The sequence below is a fragment of the Odocoileus virginianus genome, chromosome 16 (assembly GCF_023699985.2).
Source record: "Odocoileus virginianus isolate 20LAN1187 ecotype Illinois chromosome 16, Ovbor_1.2, whole genome shotgun sequence".
Taxonomy (NCBI): domain Eukaryota; kingdom Metazoa; phylum Chordata; class Mammalia; order Artiodactyla; family Cervidae; genus Odocoileus; species Odocoileus virginianus.
Genome location: NC_069689.1, coordinates 400,449 through 427,182, shown reverse-complemented (window position 1 = coordinate 427,182; position 26,734 = coordinate 400,449). Strand labels below are relative to the sequence as shown.

The following is a 26,734-nucleotide window of genomic DNA, read 5'->3' as shown; positions in this document are numbered from 1 at the left end:
TCTGGAAGGAGGAAGCTTAGGTACCCCAGGCTGCCCTGCTCTGGGAAAGGGGTGAATGCTCACTGACATACAGCATTTAATAAAGTCATTTTAAGGGGGTGGGGCTGAGACTCCAGCACGCAGAAGGGGAGGTCTGCTCTAGGACTCAGGCCTGCTAGGAGTCAGTCTGTTGAGATTTCGAGAGCTTGTTGAGCTTAGTCTCTGAGCTGGGCATCAAGGGGTCCAACTTGGAGGGTTGCGTTTGGTCCTTGGAGGGGTTCTATGGTGGCAAAGTGAGATGAAATGAGTATGCCTCTGCCCCCAGAGGGGTGATCCAATAAAATGCATCTTTCCTGGAAAGTCATGCCTCAGACAATCTGAAATCCAGTGGGTCATGACTTCTCAAAGGTTTGCAAACCCATTTAACCACAGTAGGTCATACCTAATTTCTCCCAGAGTCTCCAGGGCTCAGTGGGTAAGTCTACTAAGGTAGCCTGGTATTCCTCCCATACCCAGTGCCCCCATCCTTTTCGGGTCTGTCCAGGAGCCAGGAAAGAAGCAGAATACTGATGATTCAAGAGCAGGAGCAATCAGGGGGTTTGCTTTGTGGGGCTGGGTGGTCCAGGGCTGAGTTTGAGGGGCCTATTTGTTCTCGGGAAGCTGGCAAGTTTTCTCTCTGGCAGCACGATCCCATCTCTGGCAGTGTGCGGCACTGCACTTGCCCAAGAAGGACATGTTCATGGGAGAATCTTAGGCACTGTGGGGTGGGGTGGGAGCCACAGCTACTCTGCCCATGAGCAAATCCAGTCCTAAGGTATAGCCAGTGCCAGGGCATTTGAGAAATGCCCTCGTGGGCAACCTGTCAACCACAGTCATCTCGTTGGTGATGCTCATCACCACCTGAAGGGGAGGGCATGTCTTGGCAGGATTCACTATTCCCCTTAGACCAGGAGGCATTGCAATGGGGCAAGAGCTTTGGCTGGTAACTGAGCAGAAGCTGAGCCTGGGTCCTCTGACTACCAGCCAGGAAGCAAGACCCCCTGGACAGTTTTTCTCAAGGTCCAGTGACTCTGGAGGTGGGGTGGCTGCCAGATCCACCACCCGAGCCCCAAGGAGCTCCCTCATGGGGATCACTCACGGGCACGTCTGTGGTGGCCATGTTGGAAGGGTGCCGCAAGCCATATTCTTGTTCCTGCAGCCGTGTGGCCAAGTCCTGCTTCTCTCGTCCCCAGCGCCGAGCTGAGTCCTCTAACTGTAGTTATGAAGAGGCACAGATAGAGAACCACTAGGCAGCAGGCCCCCTCCCTGAGAGCTAGGACAGCCTACCTGAGCCTGCTCTTTGGGGTAAAAGCAAAACCCGAGTTCATGTGGGCTAGCTACCCTCCCAAGAGACCTCAGGGTGACAAGAGTGGGTGAAGAGGGACTCAGTGACCGCTTGACTATGACTGATGGATCTTCTGTTAGTTCCACTGCATACTGAGCCCAGACACTATTACAATGAGTCCAACCAACCCTCCACCACGGGGCTCCAGCCCTCCTTATATGTATGGGAAGCCCTGTATCACCTCAACACTTGTCACGAGTTGAGCCCCCAAACTCCTCATGCACTGAGCCCCAAACCTCTGTCACACAGGGAGCCCTGATCCTGATCACAAAATGAAAGTGAAAGTCGCTCAGTTGTGTCCAACTCTTTGCGGCTCCATGGACTGTAGCCCACCAGGCTCCTCTGTCCATGGAATTCTCCAGGCAAGAATACTGGAGTGGGTAGCTGTTCCCTTCTCCAGGGGATCTTCCTGACCCAGGGATCAAACCCAGGTCTCACCATTAAGGAAGCCCCCCTGATCACAAATGGAGCCCCAACTTTCCTGACACACAGATCCCAGACCCTCCTCACAAACTGAGCCACCACCCTGATCACACGTGAAGCATGGACCCAGTCACACACCAAACTCAGACCCTGGTTCAAATGGAGGCCTGACACTGGATGCAGACCGAACCCTGATCCTCCTCACTGAGCCCAGATGTGGTCACACAGGGAGCCCTGACCCTGGACAAACATTGAGTCCTGACCTTGGTCACACATGGAGCCATAACTCACACACTGAGCCCCAACCCTCCAAACACATGGAGACCTGACCCTTCATACAAGGAGCCCCAACCCAGGTCACAAATGGAGCTCTGACCCTGGATGCAGACTGAACCCTGACCTTCCTCACTGAGCCAAGACATGGTCAAACAGGGAGCTCCATCCCTGGACAAACACTGAGCCCAGATCCTGGTCACATATGGAGCCCCGACACTGGTCATATACAGAGACCTGACCCTCCAAACACACAGAGCCCCCACTCTCGAGACTACACAGGGAGTCTCAACCCTCCTCACACCCTGAGCCCCAACCCTCTTCTAACATGCAGGCCTGACCCTGGTCACCAGTGGAGCCCCAATTCTTCTCACAGAGCCCTAACCATCCTGAAACACAAATCCCTGATCCTGGTCACAAAGCAAGCCTTCACCCTCTTCACACTTGGAGTCCTAACCTCCTCATACAGGGAGTCCCGACCATAGCAAACACCCATCACCAGTGCCGGACACACACAGAGCTCTGACCCTGGTCATACAGGGAATTCCCACCCTGGTCATGCATGGAGATTGACCTGAGCCCAACCTACTGTAACATGCAGCCTTGACCCTGGTCACAAAGTGAACCCTGACTTTCTTCACACACTGAGCTCTGACATTCCTCATACAGGAAGTCCAAACCCTAGACCAAAACTGATTACTGAGACTTCCCTGTCATCCAGCAGTTGAGAATCTGCTTTGCAACGCAGGGGACACAGGCAAGCTAAGCTCCCACATGCCTCGGGGCAACAAGGCTCGTGTGCCACAACTACTGAGCCTGCGCTCTCCACAGCTAGAGTCTGTGCACTGCAAGGAAAGATCCCGCATGACACTACGAGGACCCTGTGTGCTGCAACTAAGGCCCGATGCAGCCGAATAATAAATAAATATTAAAAATAAAACCACCATCACCAACCCTCAACACACACAGAGCCCCCACTCTGATCACACACAAAGCCTTGACCCTCCTCCTCTCATACAGAGCACTGACCCAGTCACACAGTGAACCACGACCCTCCTCACAGAGGAAATTCCCACCCTGGTCACCCTCAGAGACCCAATCCCCCTCACACACTGGACCCCAACCCTGGTCACACAGGGAGCCCCGACGCTAGTCACACACCAGGCACTAGTCCCAAAACTGACCCCCCAATCCTGGTCACAAATGGGCCCCTGACCCTGGATGCAGACTGAGTCCTGACCCTACACATACACATTGAGCCCAAATGTATTAAATAGGAAGTCCTGATACTCTAAATTGGGGAGCCCCAATCCTAGTCATGAATTAAATCCTGACCCTCCTCACACATACAGCCCTGATCCTTTTCAAACACAGAGCCCCGATTCTGGTCACAAATGGACCCAAACCCTCCTCAAACTTGGAGCCTTGGTGCTCCTCACACACGGAGCCTCCAACCCTCCTGAAATATAGAGGTGGAGCCAGGTCTCTGAACTGAGTGGAGACTCCCTGGCCTGTGTGATGCCTTCACCTCACCTACCTGGCTTTCCAGGGACAGGATCCGGCTCTGAGCTAGTTCCAGCTTGGCCAGGAGGTTAAACTTGTCTGAATTATTGGCAAGGAGATCCTGTGGGCAAAGCAGAAATTCGTACATGGTCCCCGTAGGGGGCTGGAGCTCGGGAGGCCAGGTGACACTGAGGGAGAAATCAGCCAGGTCCAAGCTCCAAGTTCAGCTCCCAGTGCAGAGCCTCAGCTGGCATTTAGTCGCTCAGTCATGTCTGACTCTTTGCAGAACCTCAGACTCAGGGCCAAAGCCCCTGCCCAGGGTTTCACACTTGGCATGTGCCATTTTCACAGCTGTTCTCTCCACATAGTTTTGAGTGTATGAAATTTTTGTACATCAATTAAAATTTTAAAAATATATGAGGGAGGGCTTCTCTGGTGGCTCAGGGGTGAAGAACCCCCTGCCAGTGCAAGGTACACGACTTTGACCCCTGATCTGGAAAGCCCCCACATGCTGCGGAAGCAACTAGGCCCATGTGCCACAACTCCTGAGCCTCTGCTCTAGAGCTTGGGAGCCGCAACTACTGAGCCCACGTGCCTAGAGCCCGTGCTCTGCAGCTAGAGAAACCACTGCGATGAGAAGCCCATGCACCACAATGAAGAGTAGCCCCTGCTCACTGCAGTTGGAGAAACCCCACACACAGCAACGAAGACCCAGCACAGCCATAAGTAAATGAATATATCTTTAAAAAAAAGTATTAATACTAGGGAGCACTAGGTTAGTGCACAGAAGGGAACCTTGAGCTGGCGAGGGGGGTGGTCTTTCTGTAAAGTAAAGGATCTGCTTGTAAAGTGAGGGTTCCCCATCTTCCGCACTTTACCTGGATGTCCACGCATCGAGGGTGCTTTCAAACAGAACTCACCTCCTGCGAATCCTGGGATGAAGAGAAAAACTCTGCTGTGCCCAGCCCACCTGGCTTTTGTAATTCCAAATGTTCGGTCTCTGGGTTTGCATAAAGCAGGGACACCTGTAACAGCCTCAGAAGGAGAGAGGGGCCAGGGACACCCACCTATGTGGTCAGGGTGCCCCTGGAGTGGCCCGGGGCTTCTGTCTCTTGCAGTCTCTCTGCCAGGTCTCCTCTTGCTCCCAACTCCCCAGGGACCACCTGGGCTCAGGGAAAGGGCTCTCTAAGGCTGTCCCAATCCCAGGAAATGCTCCTGGATGGAGTTCTGAGAGCCCTGTGTGGGGCCCCACTGCAGGCCAGCCAGGTGGCATATGGGGTCAGGGGTCAGCTAGGGGCTTGCTTGCTCTCCCAGGATACTAGATGAGGGTAAAGGTGCAGCTTTCAGACTCGTGTGTGTTCCCCAGGGGAAGAGCCAAGGCCCGAGAGCTAGAGACTCTCCAGAGATTCCAGGCACACTGGAGACCCTGGGAAACCTAGCTCCTGGCCTGGGGCTTCGCCTCGGATTGTGCGGTGGGTGGTTTCTGGGCACCCGGTGACCTGGGTGGGCAGGCCCAGGACCACAGTTGTGCTGGTGGCTCTTACCGGCAGGGCCTCTGGCTGCAGAATGACGGGGGCTGACTGGTGGCAGTTCTTATCCAGCTCTGCCTGCAGTCTCAAGTTTTCCGTGAGCAGCACTGAGTAGACGTCAACAGGCAGATTCTCGCCCGTAGGATCCAGGGGAAGGCCAGAGGCCGAGAGCATGGGGAAGGCTGTGAATGTGGCCATAGACGTGCATGAGATAGGCTTTCCTGCCTCCATGTGCCTGACCCAATCTGCCTCAGTGTTTTCCTTCTTTCTGCTCATCCTCTGCTCCCCAGCCTGCTATGGCTCCCTACTGCCAGTGAGATCAGGTCCACATGCCTCCTGAGGCCATTGTTCTAGGCTCTTTAGAATCTGACCTGGGTGATCTCCCTAATCACTGCCCTGCCCTTTGTCCTGGGTCTGTTTCAGTTCCTCATCTCTATCTTTCCTCCTTTTTCTGCTTCTGTCATCCTTACTCCCTGGGCCAGGGCCTGGCTCTTTCCTCTCCCAAGATTGCCTTCTCATCTCTCATGCTAACCTCAGGGTTCCTGAAAGGTGGGCCCAACTTTCATTGTTTCTTACAGGCCTTCAAAAATGCCCCCTCACTGACACCCCATGCAGTGAAGGCTGTCACAGGGCTGGGCTTACAGGGGTCCCCGGTGAGGTGGCACAGAAATCCTCTGCTTGGGCTGACATGATCCTATGCGACCTGGTTCTTTTCTGCTTATCAGAGCTGCCTTGGATGGGCAGTTCTAGATGGCTTTGGTTTAACATCGATGGAGAAAGCAAATCATAGACTTAACCAAAATTTTTTTTTATGTTTATTTTGTAGAAACAGACTCTTTGAAGATATAGGGAGATGAGTATATAATTTGAAGGGTCCTGGAGTTAAGAAGTTGGGAACTGCTGCCTGGGAAAGCCCCTCTTTGCAGGCAGCCCATCTCTGTTCACTTGAGTCTCAGAGCTGCTTCTGGAAGGTCAGAGCCTCTTTCTAGCATGGTTCACACGCTGTGTCCCCTCCCTTGTGTTCTGAGGGGCTCCCTGGCAGGAGAAGGGAGTTCAGGGGGCCTCTGGAAGTGCTGAGTGTCTGAATGAATGGGGAACTAGCACCCTCTGGGCAGGTTGAAGGTGCTTCTGAAACTGTGAGGCTCCAAGAAGGCAGGGCCTCCAGGGGCGGAACGACAGCCGGGGAGCAGACTCACGCATGCTGGGCTTTCCCTGCGGCTTGTCCTGCAGAGGCTTGCTCCTCTTTCGCAGCTTGTCCTCCAGCACTTGCTCCATCTTCTCGATCACCTGGAGGGCGGAGCACAGGGGCTGGGCTTGCCCAGGGGCACCACACCTTCCCCTCAGTGGCTGGGTCTGGGCAGCCTGGCCCTTCTGCCACCTGCCTTCTCCTGGTGCCTCACGGTCTCCTCCAGCGCCTTTATCTTCTGCAGCTTGTCCTGGTAGCGCTTCAGCAGTGCAGCCTGTGGCTGCTGAGCCTGGTGTAGGAGGAGCAGCTCCTTTTCTCGATCATTCTTCTGATGGTGCGGGGGGGGCGGGGGGGAGAGGGGAGAGGAGGGGGAACAGGGGTGCCCTTGGCCCCGAGGGTCCACCCCAGCCCTCTCTGCTCAGTCCTCCTCTGCCCTGGCCCCTGGGCCCTATGTCCCTCTTCCTTCTACTTTCAGACACTCCCTCCCGAGCGCCCTTCCCCTCTGCCCTCCTAGCCCTGGCTTACTTGAATCAGTTCGTTCTGCAAATGCTTGTCCCTCAGCTCCTTTATGTCCAGCTCGCTCAGCAGCAGTTTCTGCTTCACGGATGCTGGTGGTGGTGGAGGAGCTGGCTCAGGGTGGAGGCCCCTCCCAATTCAAATTGGAATACTTGGTGGGGGGGCAGGTGGGGAGGGCAGGTGTCTCTCAGTCCTGGGGCTTGAGACAGGACTGGACTCTCAATTTCCCACCCCGGAGAGACCCCAGGATCCTATTGATTAGCCTGTGTCCCGCAGCACGCAGCGCCCCTGGGCGAGGCCCCCACCACCCTGTTCCCTCGGTGGCCTGCACACCCTCACCCAGGTTCTGGGCCTTGCCGGGGCTGGCTGACTCCTCTTCTACCTCCTTCTGGGCCAGCTGGCTCCTCAGCAGGCGATTCTCTGCCTCCAGGATGCTGGTCTGTTTCCGCAGTGACAGGATGTCTTCTGCCATCTTCTGCATGGCCCGCCGGTAGTTGTTCATCTCCTGTGGACTCCAGAGCTCAGAGCTGAACCCCCAGCCCCACTGTGGCCGCCACCCAACATCGACATTCACACTTGGAAATCAGCGGGTCACTCCCGAGGCCAAAGAACAGAAAGAATCGCAAGCTGTGCCCTCAAGTCTTAGCAACTCTTTGGAGGGGTGGTCATGACAGGGTCTTCACCCCTCCTGGTCAGTGAGAAGAGCTGTGTAAATGTGCTCTTCTGGGGGCTTATGTCTGTTCCTGAGATGCCTTCTAGCGGGGACCCAGGCGTCAGACACCAGTGAGGAAGCCCCTGCGTGATGGAGATTTGAAAAGCTCTGGGCCAGCTCTCCAGGGCCTGGCCAAATCAGGGCCATTTTCACCTTTTCCCTTCTCCTTTCTTCCTTCTCTAATCCCTCTTCTTCCTCGTGTCACTGAGAACCTAGGGAAGAATCTACTCTGAAATCTCCCTGAATGCCCCTTGGGAGCTGCCCCTGGGCACCAGCCTCCCAACCAGCCCAGGGGTCTTGAAGGGACCCAAGGTAAGCCTGGGGGACCCAGATAAGGACTCAGGGTCAGCGCTAGGATCCAGGTATAGGATCCAGGGTATGAGGTGGGGCCAGGATGCCAGGCTCTGTCATTAGGTTAGGAGTAACAGCAATACTAATATCTGGTGTTCACTGAGCATTTACCATGTTCTAGGTCAGGCCCACCTCCTTCATTTAGCCTGTGAGGATGGGTTCTATTATCATCCTCATTTTACTGACGATGAAGACAAGGGCCAGAGAGGCAAGTAGCCTGCTCAGTCACAAAACTAATGAGTGGCAGGGTCAGGGCCTGAAATCCATGCCTGCTGGCCCTTGAATCCTTGTTCTTAAGCTCTGTGCAATCCTGTCATGATGTCCCCATATAGGGAAACTTCACAATATTTTCAGAAGTGATGAAAACAGGTTACTACAAAGAATTATGATCTCAACTTGGGGAAAAAAATGGATGTTTGCCCTTATGTGTACATAGGAGAATTCATAGGTTATATTTACACTATTTGCTTTATAATCAGAAATTCCCTACTGTTATTTACAAACACTTTTGTGAAGATAGTTTCTTAAATATAAACAGTACAACAAAATAGAAAAGAGAGACTCAAAATGTGAAGCCAGAAAGATCCGCGGAGGGGGAGGAGGTAGGAGCTAGGTTGAGGGTGGAGCAGGAGGAGGGAAGCAAGGCCATGGGGAGCTTGCTAAGCCCTGGTGGCCTGTGGCTTTCCTGAGACTGTGCAGGCCTTGCAGGCAGGGGGTGGGGGCTCCAGCCAGGAAGGGGCTCCCAAGTCCTCAGGAAGCAGAGCTTGGTCCCCAACTCCCACCTGGGCCCCATGCTGAGTGGGGATGTGGCCTGGCTCCCAGTCACTGCCTCCAACCTGTTGCATGGTGGGCTGCTGGCTTCCCGGAGTGGGGTTTCCAGACAGCAGGGGCTCATCAGATACCACTTGTCACCTGCTACTGTCTAGCCTTCTGGCTAGACTGCCTCTGAGTGGTGCCAGTGCTGGGCCCATCTCCCCAGCACTTGCCCCAGTCAAGTTTCAGGTCTTGGCTCCTGTAGATCTGCCCATCTGGTGCCCTCAGACAGCTACATTAATTAGGACACTCAGCCCAGAGACTGCACCCCCACAGGGCTTTGTGGTCAGGCCCCAGGCAGAAGCCCAGCTTGGCTACTGACTCACTGAGTGAGCTTGGACGAGCCCCTTCAGCAAGGGGACGAGCCCCTTACTGAGCCTCAGATTCCTCTGGCAGGAGGAGCGTGGAGTTGCTGCAAGCTCTGAGTTCAGGGGCCCTGCCTCAGGCATGCAGGCCTTAGAGGCAGCAGTTCCCACCCCACCCCATCTCTGTTCTAGTGCCAGCTTTAGTTAACAGGTCAGACCCCTTCCTCTTCATCCTTGCTACCCTCAGCCTGGGTTCCCTTGCTCCCTCCTCTGCTGTGTTCTACATCTTCAATGTATAGCAGGCCCCTGATGGACAGGGGTTTGGGAGGCTCAGTAGACTGTCAAGAGGAACCACATGATATTTTTGAAAAAGGAAATTCATCTCTCCTTTCCCTCCCTAGCCTAGTTCAGGCTCTTCTCATGTCTTCTCTGAACAATTACAGCAGTATCCAAGTGGGTTTCCTTGATTTAGAATTATCTTTTAGAGAAAACCCAACTCATCCAAGAAAACAAGTTCAAGGATGCCCCACACACTGCAATTCGTGATTTTATTCTGGGAAATGCTCAGTCTCTGGATATAGGCAGTACTTACAAGGAATGACCTAGATTCAATTGTTCTAAGGCAGAGATGTCCATACTGTATTTTTAAGTAAAAAAACAAAACAAAACAAAACAAAAAACCAACGTGGCAAATTAATATGATTACATCCACAACTGGTATGTGTATGTGTGAATGCATGTGTGCACTTGTGTGCATGAGTGCATACATACAGATGTATAGTAACAGTAGGAACTGATCAGTTTGGGAAGGAAAAGGAAAACTTGCTTAATCTCTGCATTTTTCTAAGAATTTATTCATGTTATTCATCTAATTAAAAATAATTTAAACCAAAATACATTGAGGGCTATACCATGCTCACAGATTGAAAGATGAAATGTTTAAAGAGTTAGTTCTTCCTTAAACTGATTCATAGATTCAATGTATTTTCAATTAAGATCATAACCCTCTTGTATATGTGGAGAAATAGATGAACTGGTTCTATGAGAAATAAAAAGAACAAGTATAGCCAAAATACTTTTGAAGAGGAACAGGTGGGGAAGACTTGCTCTATCAGCTGTCAAGATTTATGATAAAGCTACAGTAATTAAGACAGGGTAATATAACTGCAAAGTTTGATAAGCAGGCCGAAACATGAGAGAGCCCTAATACAGATCCACACATATACGGACTCAACATATGATGGTGTTACAGGGTGGTAGGGAAAGGATAGTAATTTTAATAAAAGGTGCTGTATCAATTTGACATCTATCTGGAGAAAAGGGAAACTTGACTCCTATTACATACCATAATTAAAAATAAATCCAGATGGACTGTAGATCTAAGTGTAAAAGGTAAATCAATAAAGCCTCCAGGAGACAAGGCTAAGAATATCTTTATGAACTTGGGGTAGGGAAAGGTTTTTCAAAACAGGAAATCTCAAAAAAAGGGGAGACTTCCTTGGTGGTCCAGTGGTTGAGATGCAAGCCTTCACCACTATGGACTCAGGTTCAATCCCTGGTTGGGAAACTAAGATCCTACAAGTCACGCAGAATGGCAAAAAACAAAACCAAACCCAAAACAAAAAATGCCCAAACCAAAATATGCCCCCAAAGCACAAATCAGGATAGAAAAGACTGATAAACTGGTACATTTAAATTAAGAAATTTTATTCGTGTAAAGACATCATTAACAGGGTGAAATGGGCAAGAAAAGTGGGAGAAGATACTTGCAACAAACACAACCAAAGATGAACTGATATTCAGATATAAAAACGATTCCCAGGCTTCTCTGTGGTTCGGTGGTAAAGAATCCACCTGCCAATGCAGGAGACACAGGTTTGATCCCTGGTCCAGGAAGATCCCACATGCTGCAGAGCAACTAAGCCCAAGGGCCTCAACTATTGAGCCTGTGCCATAGATCCTGGGAACCACAACTACTGAAACCCACGCTCCCTGGAGCCTACGCTCCACAACAAGAGAAACCATCACAGTGAGAAACCCACGAACCACAACTAGAGAGTCATCCCTGCTCAAAGCAACTAGAGAAAACTGCACAGCCACGAGGTCCCAGCATAGCCAATGAATACATAAAACATAAATAAATAAAATTATAAAAAACAACTCTCACAAATCCATAAGAGGAAGTCAGACTATGTAATAGAATAATGGACAAGAGATTTGAACTGACCCTCAACAAAATAAGCCAATAAGCATCTGAATTGGTGGCCACTCTCATTAGTCCTTTAAAACCAAAAAGATTCTGCTATACACTGCCACATTGACTAAAACAAAAACAAAACAATCCTGACCATATCACATGTTGGTGATTATGTAGAACAAGTAGAATTCTTAGTCCCTGCTGGGGGAACGTGAAGTGCTACCATCTTTTCACAGATATGTTCGGAAACTGGATCCTATTCATGTTGAACACCTGCATAGCCTATGATCTGGCAATTATACTGCTGAGTATGTACCCACCCCCCCAAAATGCACATGCAAATGCATCAAGAAGCTGGTGTAAGAACATAACTAGCAGTATTATTTGTGATAATCTTAAACCGGAAATAACACAAGTACCCATCACAGTAGAATGGTGGGAGAGTCATATGATAAGATGCTACACAGCAATACAAAGGTATCAGTGATGGTCACGGAAAACCACATGGAGGAATCTCTCAAACTAATTGTGAGCAAAAGAAGTCAGACACAAAGTACCTACTCTACAGTTCCATATAGATTTTCTCTAAAAGCAAGTAAACTTTAACAGGTTAGAAATCCGGGTATTAGATCCCCTCTTGGGAAGGTAGAGAGATGACGAGGGCATGAGGGAGCTTCTGGAGTGCTGGCAGTGCTCTTCTTGACCTGTAGGACCTGTAGGGGGTTACATGTGTGTGTTCAGCTTGCAATGATTCATCCCTTGAATACATTTATGTTTTGCGTGTTTGTTTGAATGGGTGTTGTACTTTACATTAAAAAGTTTAAAACTTTTACTGGGCTGGAGGAAGCACAAGCTGGAATCAAGATTGCTGGGAGAATTATCAATAACCTCAGATATGCAGATGACACCACCCTTATGGCAGAAAATGAAGAACTAAAGAGCCTCTTGATGAAAGTGAAAGAGGAGAGTGAAAAAGTTGGCTTAAAGCTCAACATTCAGAAAACTAAGATCATGGCATCTGGTCCCATCACTTCATGGCAAATGGATGGGGAAAAAGTGGCAACAGTGGCTGACTTTATTTTTCTGGGTTCCAAAATCACTGCACTTGGTGATTGCAGCCATGACATTAAAAGACGCTTACTCCTTGGAAGGAAAGTTATGACCAACCTAGACAGTATATTAAAAAGCAGAGACATTACTTTATCAACAAAGGTCCGTCTAGTCAAGGCTATGGTTTTTCCAGTGGTCATGTATGGATGTGAGAGTTGGACAATAAAGAAAGCCGAGTGCCAAAGAATTGATGCTTTTGAACTGTGATATTGGAGAAGACTCTTGAGAGTCCCTTGGACTGCAAGGAGATCCAACTAGTCCATCCTAAAGGAGATCAGTCCTGGGTGTTCATTGGTAGGACTGATTTTGAAGCTGAAACTCCAATACTTTGGCCACCTGATGTGAAGAACTGACTCATTGGAAAAGACTCTGATGCTGGGAAAGATTGAGAGCAGGAGGGGAAGGGGATGACAGAGGATGAGATGGATGGATGGCATCACTGACTCAATGGACATGGGTTTGGGTGGACTCCAGGAGTTGGTGATGGACAGGGAGGCCTGGCATGCTGTGGTTCATGGGGTTGCAAAGAGTCGGACACGATTGAGCAACTGAACTGAGCTGAATTAATTAAAAAAGAAATGAAATCCTGGTTCAACTTTGCTTAAGTACAGGAAGCCTCCACATTGCCACCCCTTTGGAGATCATCCTGGTTCTCAGCAATAGTGGGTTCCTTTCTAGCCCTGAGCTTTGGATGCTCCCTGTGGGCACTGATTCTGGGCCCTGATTGCAGCCTCTCCACCCTGTGAGGCTTACCCAGTCCTGTCTGGGAGAAATGGCCAGATCTGTTCTACCTCCCTGGCAGGGCCCTCTGAGAGCAAGCAGGCCACACACTGACCCTTGTTGAGGGCCTAAAGGATGCCTCAGAACATCCTATGAGACTCAGATTAGTTCAGGTCTCCCATTGCCTGCAGATGTGAAGCAAGCCTTTGTACCCAGACCCTGCTAAAACCTGTGCTCTTTGCACCTACTGGATTGAGGAAGGTTGGGGCTTCTCCCAGAGGGAAGAAGATTGAGATCCTGCCCTGACAGTAGCTGAATCTGTCTACAGAAATTGAGGGGCACTGATGGGGGAGGTGGCCAGAACAGGCACCAGTGTCCATATGATGTCCCAAGGTCCCAGGGTACCCTCTGTCCCTGATGCCAAGGCTGCCTGGGGTGGAGATGGAAGAAGGGCATCCCCAGCCTGCTTCTCAGGGAGCTGGAAGTGCCCGGGTCTCCCTGTGTTGGGACAGGTGGGCATGCAACCTGCCTAGCACAGTGAGAAAACTGCTGGCCTGAACCCATTGCTGCTTCACCAGCTTTTCCTTCAGTGGGTCCTGCCCAAGGTAGGGGTGGAGGGAGAGAGGCCCTGGGCAGGGAAGAACCCTTCTGGATGCTGGGGTCCGGGCACCTTAGTCTATGTGTGTGTGGGTGGGGAGGGCTGAGAACATCACGGCTGTGCTTCAGAATGAGCTCCTGAGGTTTGCAGCAGCTTTCTTCCTGCCCTGCTTCAACTTAAAGGCAAAGTCTAAGGCTTGGCATTCAAGGCCTCTTACAAGCCACCCTCTTATGCCCATCAACCCCGCCCTTCCCCTCCAGCACTCTTATCTCCCGCTTCACATCTCTACTCAGGCTGAACTATTAATATCTGCAGAGAACCTCTTCCCCATTTCCACTACCCAATCTTTGATCTTTTATCGTCCACTCAGTAATTTGTAGTCTAAAGGACTGCAGAGAGAGCAAACCAGTCAGTCCTAAAGAAAATCAATCCTGCATATTCATTGGAAGGACTGATGCTGAAGCTGAAGCTCTAATACTTTGGCCACCTAATGTGAAGAGCTGACACATTGGAAAAGACCCTGATGCTGGGAAAGATTGACGGCAGGAGAAGGGGACGACAGAGGATGAGATGGTTGGATGGCATCACCGACTCGATGGACATGGGTTTGAGCAAGTCCGGGAGATGGTGAAGGACAGGGAAGCCTGGCATGCTGCAGTCCACGGGGTCGAAAGGAGTTGGACATGAATGAGTAAACGAACAACAACAACAGCAGTAATTTGTAGTTGCATGAGGACTGGTAGTGTGTGTGCTCCTGAGTGTGCATGTGTGTGCACCTGCGCATGTGTGCGTGGAGGGAGTCCTGGGGAAGGGGCTGTGGCCTTGGCCTACCCCACGGTCTAATCAGCTCCTCTTCTTATTCAGGGCTCGCCCTTTCTAATGCCCTATTACTGCTCACTCAGGAGTCCTGGGGGTGAACAAGGCTCTATTCTTAACACCCCTCCTCCTTGACAAAGAAAGAAAGATGAGGTCCAGAGGAAGGGAAAAAAAGAAATGGAGAAGGACAGTGTGGCTCCTGCTGACGTGGTGGGGGGGTCCTTACATCAGCCACATGGCCGATGGGTTCTTGGGGGCTCCATCCCTGGGAGGTTAGCCCTACTGAGCTTCCACAGGCCCCGCCACCACCCCCCAGCTAAATCTCTTCTGGAGGGGTGGAGAGGGACCTGGCCCTGGATCACCCACCCTCAGGCTCTACTCTTGCCGGCTCCCTCTGTCCCAGGGGACCCAGAGGGGAGGCAACCTCCCTTCCTCTCCAACTCCACTCACCCCAGCTGAGCCATGCTTCTAGACGGCAGCCCTGACCTCTCCCCACAGACTGGGCTGGGCTCCCGGCTCAGGGCCACATTCTGCGTCACAGTGCAGCCTTGAGAAAACCCAGGACACCACGACCCAGATTCCTGTGGTGCGCGGCCCCTCCGCTTGCGCCCTCTCCCTCCAGCTCCCAGGCTGCTCTGCTGTGCGGGTTGTGGGCAGGACGTCAGCCTCACTCCAGTCTCTCTGGGTCTGCACACCCTCTAGGGAGAAGGACTCTACCTGTGCGTGACCCCGAGTGCCCACTGTACCCCCCTCACCCACTGGGACCCCGGCTCTCTGAGCAGCGGAGGTGAGAAGCACCAGGTGGCCCTGGGTTCATAACTCCCCTGCTACAGGGTGTTGGTGGCCTTTGCTGCATGACCCTCCTCTCTGGCTCTGGAAGGGTGGTAACTATGCTCTGAGCCTCAGTGTCCTCATCTGTGGAATGGGAAAATAGTCTCATCTCAAGCGGCGGCTGTGGAGGCAGGAAGTGAGATGAGGGCCTGCCTGGCTCTGGTGTATAGGCTGCCTGGAGATGCCACATCCCATCTTTGTTTTTTGGCCACACCTTGGCTTGTGGGATCTGAATTCCCTGACCATGGATTGAACCTGGGCCGCCGCAGTGAAAGCCTGGGATCCTAACCACTAGGCCACTAGGGAACTCTCTCTACCTCCCATCTTTGTACCACTTTTGGTAACCTACAAACTGGATACAAAGTAGAATAACCTTACACATATAAAGAGCAGGTGAGACAATGAGGAATTATTGGACATAGATTTTAAAAAAGTATCTGTGTGATAGCCCTGAGCACCAAGTCCAGAAGGTATGATTATCTGACTGCTCCCCTCTTATAGAAGCCGAGGCCCAGCGTCCACCTCACTCTCTTTAATTAAGGAGGAGGGGCAGTGGTGATCTTTCACAAAAGCCTGAAGAGGGCAATACTTGCCCCTTTGTCCCACAAAGAAGTTTCTTATGGTGGAATCAGAGGCACTTCCGCCACTTGGGGATGTTCAAATATCCTTGTGGCCACAACCAACTATGTTGGCCAAAGTGAAAGTGAAAGTCGCTCAGTTGTGTCTGAATCTTTGTGATCCCATGGACTGTATAGTCCATGGAATTCTCCAGGCCAGGATACTGGAGTGGGTAGCCTTTCCCTTCTGCAGGGGATCTTCCCAACCCAGGGATCAAACCCAGGTCTCCTGCGTTGTAGGCGGATTCTTTACCAGCTGAGCCACAAGGGAAGCCCAAGAATACTGGAGTAGGTAGCCTATCCCTTCTCCAGCGAGTCTTCCTGACCCAGGAATCAAACTGGGGTCTCCTACATTACAGGCAGATTCCTTACCAACTGAGCTATCAGGGAAGCCCAGGTATGCCTTTTTTCAGATGGGGAAACGGAGGCTAGAAGGCGGCAGTGTGCCCAAGGTCACAGAGACTCAGTTATAAAGCCTTGACTGGGAGCAGCTCAGTAAACACCCAGTCAACCAGCACTTGCTGAGTGCCATGTGTGAGCTATGCTGGGGCCTCAGAGCCCAGAGGAGCCCAGACTGTTCCAGGCTGTGGTGGGCTCCCCTCTACACTGAGGAGGTTGGCAGGACTTGCCTGTGACAGAGGGAACCTCAGAGGAGGCTCTTAACCCAGCCTCGGGGCAGGGTGGGGCAGGAAGGCTTCCTGGAGGAAGGGATCATCTGAGTTGACTCTTGGGAATGAGCTCTCTGGAGGTGGAGAGAGGGCTCTCTGGGCAAAGGAGTGTACACTGCTCTGTGGATCAGTCATGCCTGACTCTTTGGAACCCCATGGACTGTAGCCTGCCAGGCTTCTCTGTCCATGGGATTCTCCAGGCAAGAATACTGGAGTGGTTGCCCTTTCCTCTTCCAGGGGATCTTCCCGACCCTGGAGATGCAGAGCCTCCTGCATCTTTTGCATTGGCTGGTGGATTCTTTACCACTGAGCCACCTGGGGAGCCCCTGGGCAGAGGAGATGCTGTGGCAAAGACAAGGAGGTTAGAGAGAGTGAGATTAGGAGCAAAGCAGATGAGAGCAGGGTGCAGGGAGGAGAAATAGGGGTTCAGTTGGAGAGGTAGCCGGGCAGACAGAAGACAGCCTTGAAGGCCAGTCTCAGGGCCTAGGACTCCGTTCTGAAGGCCATGGAAGGGCCTAAGCTGTGGGGCAGGGGGTGCCTGTGATAAGACCTCTCAGGATGCTGAGCCCAGAAGACAAATCAGGAGAATGAAGGCTGAGAACAGTGAGCCAGGTGAACTCGTTGGGACCTGTATTAGGGGGAGGCAGTGGGTCTTCAGGGGAGGAGGTGTGTGCATGGAGTACGGAGGCTGAGGCTGGGGGGGAGGTACCTGTGTGGCCTTCAGGTGAAGGTGGTCAGAAGCAGCTGATGGTGGTAAGCTTCTAAAGAATCTCAGCTGGAGATAAAGGGGTGGGAAGACAGCCTCCAAAGTGTGATGGAAACCTTGAAAGGAGATTTTCCAGAGTCAGAGGAAGTGTCCGGGGGGGAGAGGGGTTCAAGGACAAAGGAAAAGGGTGGTGGTGGGACAGGAGCCTTCAAGTTCAGGGAAATTGCCAGCTGGGTGGGAGGAAAAGGGGTGGGTGCCGGCTGGCTTGGCCAAGGCCACAGAGCTTAAAAAAGGAGGGGAGATAGCCTTCTGCTTTGGATAATGGCAGATGCAGTAACACAGACCAGCTTTCCTGGTAGATAAGCTGCAAAGCTGGATACAAAGTAGAAATCACCTTCTTAAACATATAAAGGACTGCTGTGACAGTGAGGAATTAACGGACATAGGTGAGAGAGGAGGCTGGGGTGGGGTGGAGGAACCCATACAGTAGAATACTATATAGCAATGTAAAAAAGGACCCACAGCACCCAGCAACCATACAGATGACTGTCACACATTAAGCTGAGCAAATGAACCATACCCAAAATAAAACATACATTGCATGATGCTCTTTATAGAAAGTTAAAAACAGGGACTATTAGGCCATAGTGATTAGGGAGGTGTACGGAGGTGTTGATAGTATAAAGAAATAAAGCAAATGGGACTTCTCTGATGGTCCGTGGCTGACTGAGCTCCCAGTGCAGAGGCTTGGGTTTGATCCCTGGTTAGGGAACTAGATCCCATGTGCGGCCAACTAAAAATTCTCATCCTCCAGAAAATCCCCTCTCCATCCCTAGGTTTCTTTTCCACCCTGTATCCTTAGCTAAGGATGCCACATGCCACAACTAAGACCCAGCGCAGCCAAATAAATATTTAAAAAGAAGCAGCAGCAGCAGAATATAAGACATGAGTGGGTCCAGGGGTCACGTCTAGGAGATGAGCAGCACCAGGGGCTTGGGGTGCTCGTGATGTTTCATTTCTAGACTTGAGTGGTGGTTTCATGGATGTTTACTTTAAGATAATTTGGTTGTGTTTAATTTTTCTGTTCAGCACAATTGTCTCCATAGGGGTTGTATTTCACAATTTAAAAGGCTTTTGATGAAAGGTGAGGTTCACTAGCTTCCCAATCTGCAGAGGGAGCCTCTAGGCGTGACCTCAAGGAAATGGCCCCTGGTGACCTTGGCCAGCGCTCTGAGTGCCGGGAGGAGGGTGTGCAGGAGGAGGACAGAGGATGAGAAAGGACAGAGGTAGCTGGGGATACAGGGTGGGAGAGAGACCTGGAGATGGAGAGGGGGTTTTCTGGAGGATGAGGAGACATGCAGGGAGAGGTGTTTGGGGTCATGGATCAGAGCAGAAGGATTGAGGGCATTGGCGGGGGCTTCACGCTCCAAGGGGAAGGAAAAATCCTGGGGTGTCTGGATCAAAGGTGGCATGGGTGACAGGGCTCTGCAGGGGGTGGAGTGGGTGCAGAGGGTGGGTGGGGAGGCCCAGCCAGGGGGGTGGGTTTGCAGGGCTGGGCATGCACCCTTCCAACTTTGCCCTTCCCTGGGGAACCACCCAACATCTGGGTCTCCAGGCCTCAGGGATCCCTGACTGGCTGACTGGCAGGCTACCTGCAGTGTGGTTTGCCTTTGAAGCCAGCAGAGGGCACTCGCCTTCCACAGATGCTTTGGCTTCAGCCTGCAGTGGGAACAAGGATGGCCTGAGTGGGCCCCATGCTCTTGGGGAACATGTCTAGGGGTGCTGTCCTGCTGTCCAGCCCCAGGCACACGTGTTCCTCCTCCAGGTAGTCCAGCCTACCATCTCACACCTCCTGCCCCAGAACTCTTATCTAGGAGATTCTGCTGAGAACTAACCATGAAGGCCAGAGAGGTACAGTAATTTACCTGAAGTCACACGGCAAATCCTGATCCTCCGCTGGGACTTCTGTCCTGAGCCAGCCCCAGGGAAAATGATGGGGTTAAGTAGGGAGAGATGGGACTTGGGACAAGAGCCATTTCCAAGCACTGAACTGGCCCTGACGGAAGTGACACATACACAGCTGACCATCGTGCCAAAGCAAGAGTTGAGAGGGACTTGGATGCAGTTAAAAAGTGTGCGCCACCCCCTCACGCACACACCCCAAAGCCTAAATCTTTACAAGTCCTCTATCCACCCAGGAAGATACACAAAGCCCAGGCTGACCTGTAAGGGTCACGGAGCCTCATGACAGCAATTCCCCTTTGTTGAACATCTGTCACTGGCCAGGCCCCGTAAATACTTTTTCTCTGACCTGAGCAATGAGTCTGTGAGGGAGGCATTTGCAGACCCAATTTGCTGAGCAGGAAGCTGAGGTCCAGAGCAGGAGGAGCTGACTGATGTGTTCACGGTTGCCCCACTCGCAGAGAAGGAGCGGCAGTTCTACCTGGGGCGCTCTGGGCATTGTTGAGGGAGGCTGCTATGGAGCCCAGGAAGCCAAGCCTGGGGTGGGGTTACTGAGCTGCTGTCTCCAAGGGGACAGGATAAGTTGCCACCCTGCCCTTGACCTTCTCCATTCTCCAAAGACTGGGGCTATCTCCTAGGCAATGTGTCTGCCTGGAGGTGGGTGTGTGAACATTCATTTCAAGCAAGGTGTTTTTGGAGCCCTTAGAAGCTGCTTTTTTGAGTCAGAGACAGAAAGATTCCTGCCCACACACCCCCTTACCCTGGTCTGGCCAGGCCTTGGTGTTCCTGGATTCCTACACAAGCAAGGAGGGCCCATTTCTACTCCCTCATAATCCCTCTGCTTTTGTGTGTGTGTGTGTGTGTGTGTTCAGTCATGTCTGACTCTTCATGACCCCATGGACTGTAGCTTGCCAGGTTCCTCTGCCCATGGGATTCTCCAGGTCAGAATACTGGAGTGGGTTGCCATTTCCTCCTCCAGTGGACCTCCCCAACCCAGGGATCAAACCCACGTCTCTTGCAGCTCTTGTATTGGCAGGCAGATTTTTACCAGTAGGCCACTTGGGAAGCCTGTGGCCCCTGAGAAACCAGCTAAGAATGTAGGTATATCCACCTCCCCTCAGGGATTCCATCTGCCCAGAAGGGCACAAGAATGGGGCAGCCTCTTCCACTGCTCCTGGCTGACTGGTCTGATCTCTGGAGCCTCCTGCAGGCAGGCCTCATGGTTCTCCACTTCTCTTACATTTGGTCTTTCTTTGTGCTGCCTCAGTACACAGCCTACCTCTCTGATCAATGAAAGAGGGCTAAAAAGGCTGTGCTCCTCCTCTTATCGAATCTAATCTCCTTCCCCGTGTAACTGGATGAGCCTCACAGACTTTGCAGAATGCCACATTGCAAGGTTCTGGGACTTCTCAGGCCAGGTCATCAGAATCTTCATAGCTTCCACCCTTCCTCCTGGAGGCCTTGCTGTTCCCCCAGAGAAGAATGACCACTACCCTGAGGTGGCCACGCTGTGAGGAAGCCCAAACTAAGTGTGTGGGAGAGAGATGCCTGCCTGGCCCCAGCCTCCCTGGGCTGGGAAGTCATGGCGGCTGGGAACACACATATCATGGATTGAAACCAGGCCTCCCTGTTGTGCCGCGGCCTAGCTCCTGACCCACAAAACTGAGAATGATAAAAGAAGACATTACTGCTTTAAATTTGGGATGCTTATTATGCAGCACCAGGTAACTGGAACCTTCTCTCTGGCCTCTGGAGCTCTCCAATGGCTCCACATGCCTGCATAACAAACTTGCAACTCAATTTCACGGCCGTCTGTCACAGCACAACTATATCACCTGGCCACTAAGCTCACGGGCCAGTCTTCCTGGGCTCCTCCCTATCTCTGAAATCTTACTGCTTCTATCTAGAAGCCATCCTTGACCTCCACCCCCACTCTAGCTTGGCACTCCTTATCCCACCAGTCTCCACTTAGCTCCTTGAAAGTGTTAGTTGTTTGGTTGTGTCCAACTCTTTGTGACCCCACAGTCTGTTCATGGGATTTCCCAGGCAAGAATACTGGAGTGAGTTGCCATTCCCTTCTCCAGGGGATCTTCCCAACCCAGGGATCGAACCTGGGTCTCCTGCACTGTAGGCAGACTCTTTACAGTTTGAGCTACCAAGGAAGCCCTTAGCTTGCGAAAGATCCTGACTTATGGAAGGACCTCTCCTCCTCTCCACAACCTCTGGTTGCCATTCTGAGTTGGGGATGTAGGGTCAGAAAGACCAACCCCCTCCCCCTGCCGACACACACACACCCCAGACTGGTGGCCAAGGACCCTGCCAGATCTGTCCTCATTTGATGGGCAGAGCTCCTATAGGTCCCCTCAGGATGTCTGAGAGGTCACTCTTGGCTAATCTGTAGCTTTAAGGAGAATTAACCACATTTCTTTAAAATGGAAACACTCAGTTTGTACAAATTTCTGTAGATCCTGAGATCAGAAGTCTGAGCAAGAGCTCAGTTCAGGGGAGCTATCTCAGGGAGGCATGGGAGAGGACAGAGGTTGTGTCTGACCACAGCAGTCAACAGCAATTCCAAGATGCTGGACCTGACCTGTGTGATTATTTATAGTGTTTTTGTGGTCTTGAACTTTTGCACATGAATCAAAAGTTTTTTCTACCATAAGCATAAGCCTATGCAGAACTTCAAAATTAATCCAATTGTTGGGTTTATGGTCAATTACATATGACCAGTACTTCTTGGTGGATTTCTCCTCTCTGAGGCTCTAATTGGATAGCCCTTAGGAAATTTATTCTAGAAGAAAGAAGTTGTAGTTCTGTCTGAGTCACTATTGATCTTACTAGATGGAACCCACTTGGCTAATCAATCATACTGACTCTAAGCAAGATCTTTAAATTTACTCAGGCTCAATTAGAGAAATGACCTAAATTTCAATCAAAGAATACAACTTCTCGATTATTAGGAGGGACCCCCCTCAGTTATGGGATGGGTTTATACAGATTATATCAGGCTATTATGGCTTAAATGGAAGGTACCCCTCTCCCCTTATGTCAGGGACAGTTAAGTCATACTAAGGATAATCAGCCTAATAACACTAGGAAATTGGGGCTGGGTGCCTTACAAACAGGGCCAATACATCATTGCCCTTAAAAATAGCGATGGATACTAAACAGATTGGGTCAGCTGACCAGAGATGTACTGGGCAGCATCTAATGGAAGTTCTTGGCTTAAATTCTTACTTATGACCTTATAAAGCCTACTAGTTATATTGGAGGAGGAAATGGCAACCTACTCAAGTATTCTTGCCTGAAGAATTCCATGGACAGAGGAGCCTGGTAGGCTACAGTCCATGAGGTCTCAAAGAGACACAACTGAGCAGCTAAGACTCACTCGCATATTATTATATTCTGCTTATTTTACAAGATTATTATTTCTTGTATTGTCCAATGTGTGACAGCTACTGATAAAAATGATGACTGGGTGACTTGAAATGACCGACCAGATAAATAGTTCTACATAGCATCAATGATTATAATAGTGTAATTGCAGATATGAGAAGAAACAGCAAGAGGGAATCTTCTCGTGGACCATAACAGATTAGTTAGACATGTCCGGAGACTTTTGGCTGCGTTCAACAGGGTCTAGTCCAGTAATAGTCCATTGAGGGACCTAGCAATGGAATCCCTGCCCGACTCAGCAACGAGCATTTCTACTAAAAATTGGTCATGCAACACCTCCCAAACCTTGGTTGAATTTATGAATGTTTTCCCTCATCCAGTTCCGTGTACAGTACACCCTGAAAGAAAGTCAGGGCAAAGATCAGGAATGCCAGAATAAGCCTTCAGATAGTTAGGTATATTTTCAGGAGAAAATTGTATGAATCCAGAATCTTGCATCTTCCCCTACTTAGAAAAGCACTAAAACCATTAACTGAGATATCTGTTCCTCGTAGCTAAGAGCAGCCTTCTGCCGAGAAGTGTGCTTGACGGCATGGACCCCTTTCTCCACCGTCACATATGTGCTTGCTGACCTCCCACTACCTCTCTGAAGGAGTTCCATCAGAGCTACGAGAGAGGCTGTCTCCTGAGCTATCGTCCTAAGACCCCAAATAAAACTGAACTCACAGATCTCAGGTTGTGCGATATTTTTTTCCAGTTGGTGCTTCCACCCAACACCTCCACACCTCAGATGTCAGCCTCTCAAACACAAGCAAATCTGTGCAAATTGCAGTTTAAAACAGGTTCCCTGAGGGGGAGGCAGTTGCCTCTTTGTTCAGCCCAAGATTACAGCAATGAAACAAAAGGAGCAAAATTTCCTTTTCTTCTGTTCTTTCTTTTCCTTCCAGCTGCAGCAGAGCTGGGGCCTGGAAAGCTTTTGTGTTCAGCACACTGGAGCTTGGAGGGGAGGTGGCAAGGCCTTGGCTACTGACCCCAGGCTCTGCCTAAGTGGCCCCTGCCAAGCCAGGCTGGCTAATTGAGCACGGCCTGGACAATGGAGGGGTGGGGCTGGCTTGGGGGAGGGGCTTCCTGGAGGATGCTCTCTCCCATTCCCATTTCCCTTTCCAGGCATCCCTGTGGACCTTCAAGGCTCCACTCTGGACCCTCTTCCTCCAGGAAGGCCTCCTGGGCCACCTCCATCACACCTCCTCAGGTCTGGAGATCAGAGACCTGCCTCTCCTAGACTCAGCTTGGGGTTGGCCTTTGACCTCAGCCCAGGGAAGTCGAGGACCCGGCACTCATGGCATTGGTGAGCAGACAGATCCCTGCCCTGGCTTTACAGGCTCTGCTTACTCTCCCATAAAGGACCCCTTCCCCTGTGCTCACCTCCTGCTGCAAGCCTCCTCCCTGGTTAGAGCTTTGCTGTCCCTGAGTGCTCCATGTGGGGTGTGAGGAGAGCCCTGGTTGGAGTCCAGAATTTTGGGTTTTAATCTAGCCTCTGCTCAAATCAGCTGTGTGACTCTAAGCAAGGTCCTGACCTACTCCAGGTCTCCTGATCTGCAGGCTGGAGATATGCTCCCTCATGGGCCTGCTCTGGGTTCTTGCCACAAAGAAAGAATAAAGGCTTTGGCTCCTGGGGCCTGAAGGAGAAAGGTGTCGCTATCCCAGGCAAGGCAGGCCCCTTGGCCTAAGGCTGATTCCCCTCCTTTTGGATGACTCCATCTGCCTCTGATGCTGGGTAAGATGGAAGGCAAAAGGAGAAGGGGTAAGCAGAGGACAAGAAGGTTGGATGGCATCACTGAGTCAATGGGCTTTAATTTGGGCAAATTGCAGGAGGTAGTGAAGGACAGGGGAGCCTGGCTTGCTGCAGGTGTGGGCTCGGGTAGCCTGGGCTGGGCCTGGGAGCCCCACAGAGGTTCCAGTGACCACGGGCATCTAATGGCCAGTGGCTTTGGGCCTGATCTTCTAGTCCTCCCTCTGCCTTGCTCTGGGAATACCTTTATTGGTTGCCAGGCAACACACCCCAACACACCTGGCTGCTAGGTGAGCCAACCCATCCTCCCAGAACCAGCGGTATGGGGGCAGACTTACAGAGTGGCTGTCCAGGAGGCCTGGGGCAGCCTGGGGGGCTGGAGGGGCTGGAGACTCTGGCTCCCCCATCTTTCCTGCTAGCAGTTCTGTTCCCCAGGATGGGCCCCAGGGGACCGTTGCTACAACAAGTGCCTGCCTGGTGACTGAGCCCTGCCCTGAGCTGGAAGCAGGCAGGCTCAGGGGACCACCCCCTGTTTGTTCCAGGGTGAGGGCATCTGGGTGGGGTGGCTGGAATCAGGCAAGGCTCATTCCTTAGCCAGGGAGCTGCAAGGAGATGGCAGGATCTGGAAAGGCTGTGGGGCCAGGAGACCAGGAAACAGGCAAGACCCTGCAGGGCTATGAGCTTCCGTCTCCCCAATCCCAGTCTCAGCACCCTCCCCTGACCTGCCCTCTATGTAGACCTCAGTCTCCCATTAGTCTCGCCCCTCCATCCCCACTGTCTCTGTCTTTTGGTTACCCCATACCCTCAGGCTCCCCTCTCCTCTTCCCTTATCCTCCTCCTATTTCGATCCCTCAGTCTCCCTTCTCTCTGGCCCTTGAACCCTCAGCAGTCCACCTTCTGCAGTGGTCCAGGCTGGGCTCACTTTTCTCCTGCAGCGGCACAGCAAGGCCTAGGGCCCCAAGCCTGCCCCCTGGTCCTTCCCATCTCTGCTGCCCTGATAGTCTGGACAAATTCCTTTCCTGTTAGTTCAGTGGAGACAACATGGGTGGATGTCTTTAAAAGGAACTCCCTGGGAAGCAAAGGGAAAACAAACCCAAACAAGGCAGCCCACCACCTAGAAACGGCCTTGGTCTCCAAGGCAAAGCCATCTGCTACAGCTGCCCTTGGCCTGGGGCTGCAGAGACACCCTCCTAGGGCTTGGAGTTGTCTGTCTGGCTTTGTCCCAGCTGAGCTGGGTCCAGCCTGTCTATCCCAGGCAAGCTTGGTCCCAAAGCCTTCTCTGATAGCCCCACCCCTCCATCTGCCCCTAGCAAGATGCCTACGTGAAGCTGGGACTCCATATATATTTGTTCACCTGTTTAATGAATGAATGGAGGAATGATGGGGGTTTCTGGGGTTTCAGTGGTGGTTCAAGAAGACAGTCCAAGACAGACAGCTTGGCCTGGTTCCAAAGCTCCAGCCCCCAACTGCCGGGTGCTAGCCCAGGGTTCTGCGTGGGTGGGGGCCCCTGTCAGTATTGGGAGTGGGCTCTTACTCTTTTCCTTGGCAGGCCTCATTTCTCATTAAGTTTACTCTGAGACCCTGTAGAATTCACTTGTTCTTCATGGGGTTTCTTCCTCTCTATCATAGGGATATGATATCACAGGAGTAGGGGTGTGGAACAGGATAAGCCCTCACAGCTCTGGGGCTCATACTTGAGCTGGCTGGGAGTCGTGGGAAGGCAGTGGGTTTTGTGTTTGCCCAGCACTGTGTTCGAGTCCTACCCTGGGCCTCAGTTTCTTCCTCTGTCAGATGGAGCGTGTGACCACACCCACCTCCCAGAGCCGCTGGAGGGCAGGGATACTGAGGCTGGGGCAGGGGGCTGGCTAGATCTCTAAGCAGTGTGCCCGGCATGTGAGCAGCTCTGGAAATGTTATCATCTCCTCTGTGGAACCCCTGGGGGTTCTAACCCTTCGCTAAGGAAATGAGGCTTGTGAGGGATTTGGCCACCCTCTCTGGGCAGTGCCAGCCTCTCAGATGGCATCCCAGATACGGGCCTAGACCTTCCTAATCCTGACCCTCAGCCTCCCCGCAGGGGAAACAGGCTGCTGCCTTCTGCTGTGTCTCCCATCTCCACCGACCTCCATCCCAAGATCCCGGGGCAGAAGCCTGGGATACAGGCAAAGCCAGAGTAACACCCCCTCCCAGCCTGGCCTTCAGCCACCCGCCCCCTCACTGAGAGGGGCCCTGGGCTCCCACGCCTGCTGCACTGCCTATCGATTGAATCTGCTCCCATCCTCGGGCGTGCCATGAATTTTTCATCAAAGGCCTGTAGACTTTGGGAAACGCACAATTAGAAGCCCCATCA

The 26,734-nt window shown here is 51.8% G+C and overlaps 1 protein-coding gene and 1 long non-coding RNA gene across 5 annotated transcripts in view; one reads left to right on the top strand and one right to left on the bottom strand.

Moving 5' to 3' along the window:
* Window positions 1-280: 280 nt before the first annotated feature.
* Window positions 281-24,838, bottom strand: CCDC33 (coiled-coil domain containing 33). Its single transcript, XM_070477550.1, is given in 9 exon segments — window positions 281-1,231; window positions 3,597-3,683; window positions 4,624-4,725; window positions 5,107-5,273; window positions 6,288-6,378; window positions 6,474-6,605; window positions 6,803-6,885; window positions 7,133-7,298; window positions 24,726-24,838. Coding segments are annotated over 9 exon segments (1,095 nt in total). The 5' UTR covers window positions 24,795-24,838; the 3' UTR covers window positions 281-1,033.
* LOC110139844 (uncharacterized) overlaps window positions 23,771-26,734 on the top strand; it is a 54,271-nt gene continuing 51,307 nt past the window's right edge. For all 4 annotated transcript variants that reach the window (XR_011491659.1, XR_011491657.1, XR_011491660.1 and 1 more), the window contains exon 1: window positions 23,771-23,943. This is a non-coding gene — a long non-coding RNA (uncharacterized lncRNA). The remainder of the gene's footprint in view (window positions 23,944-26,734) is intronic.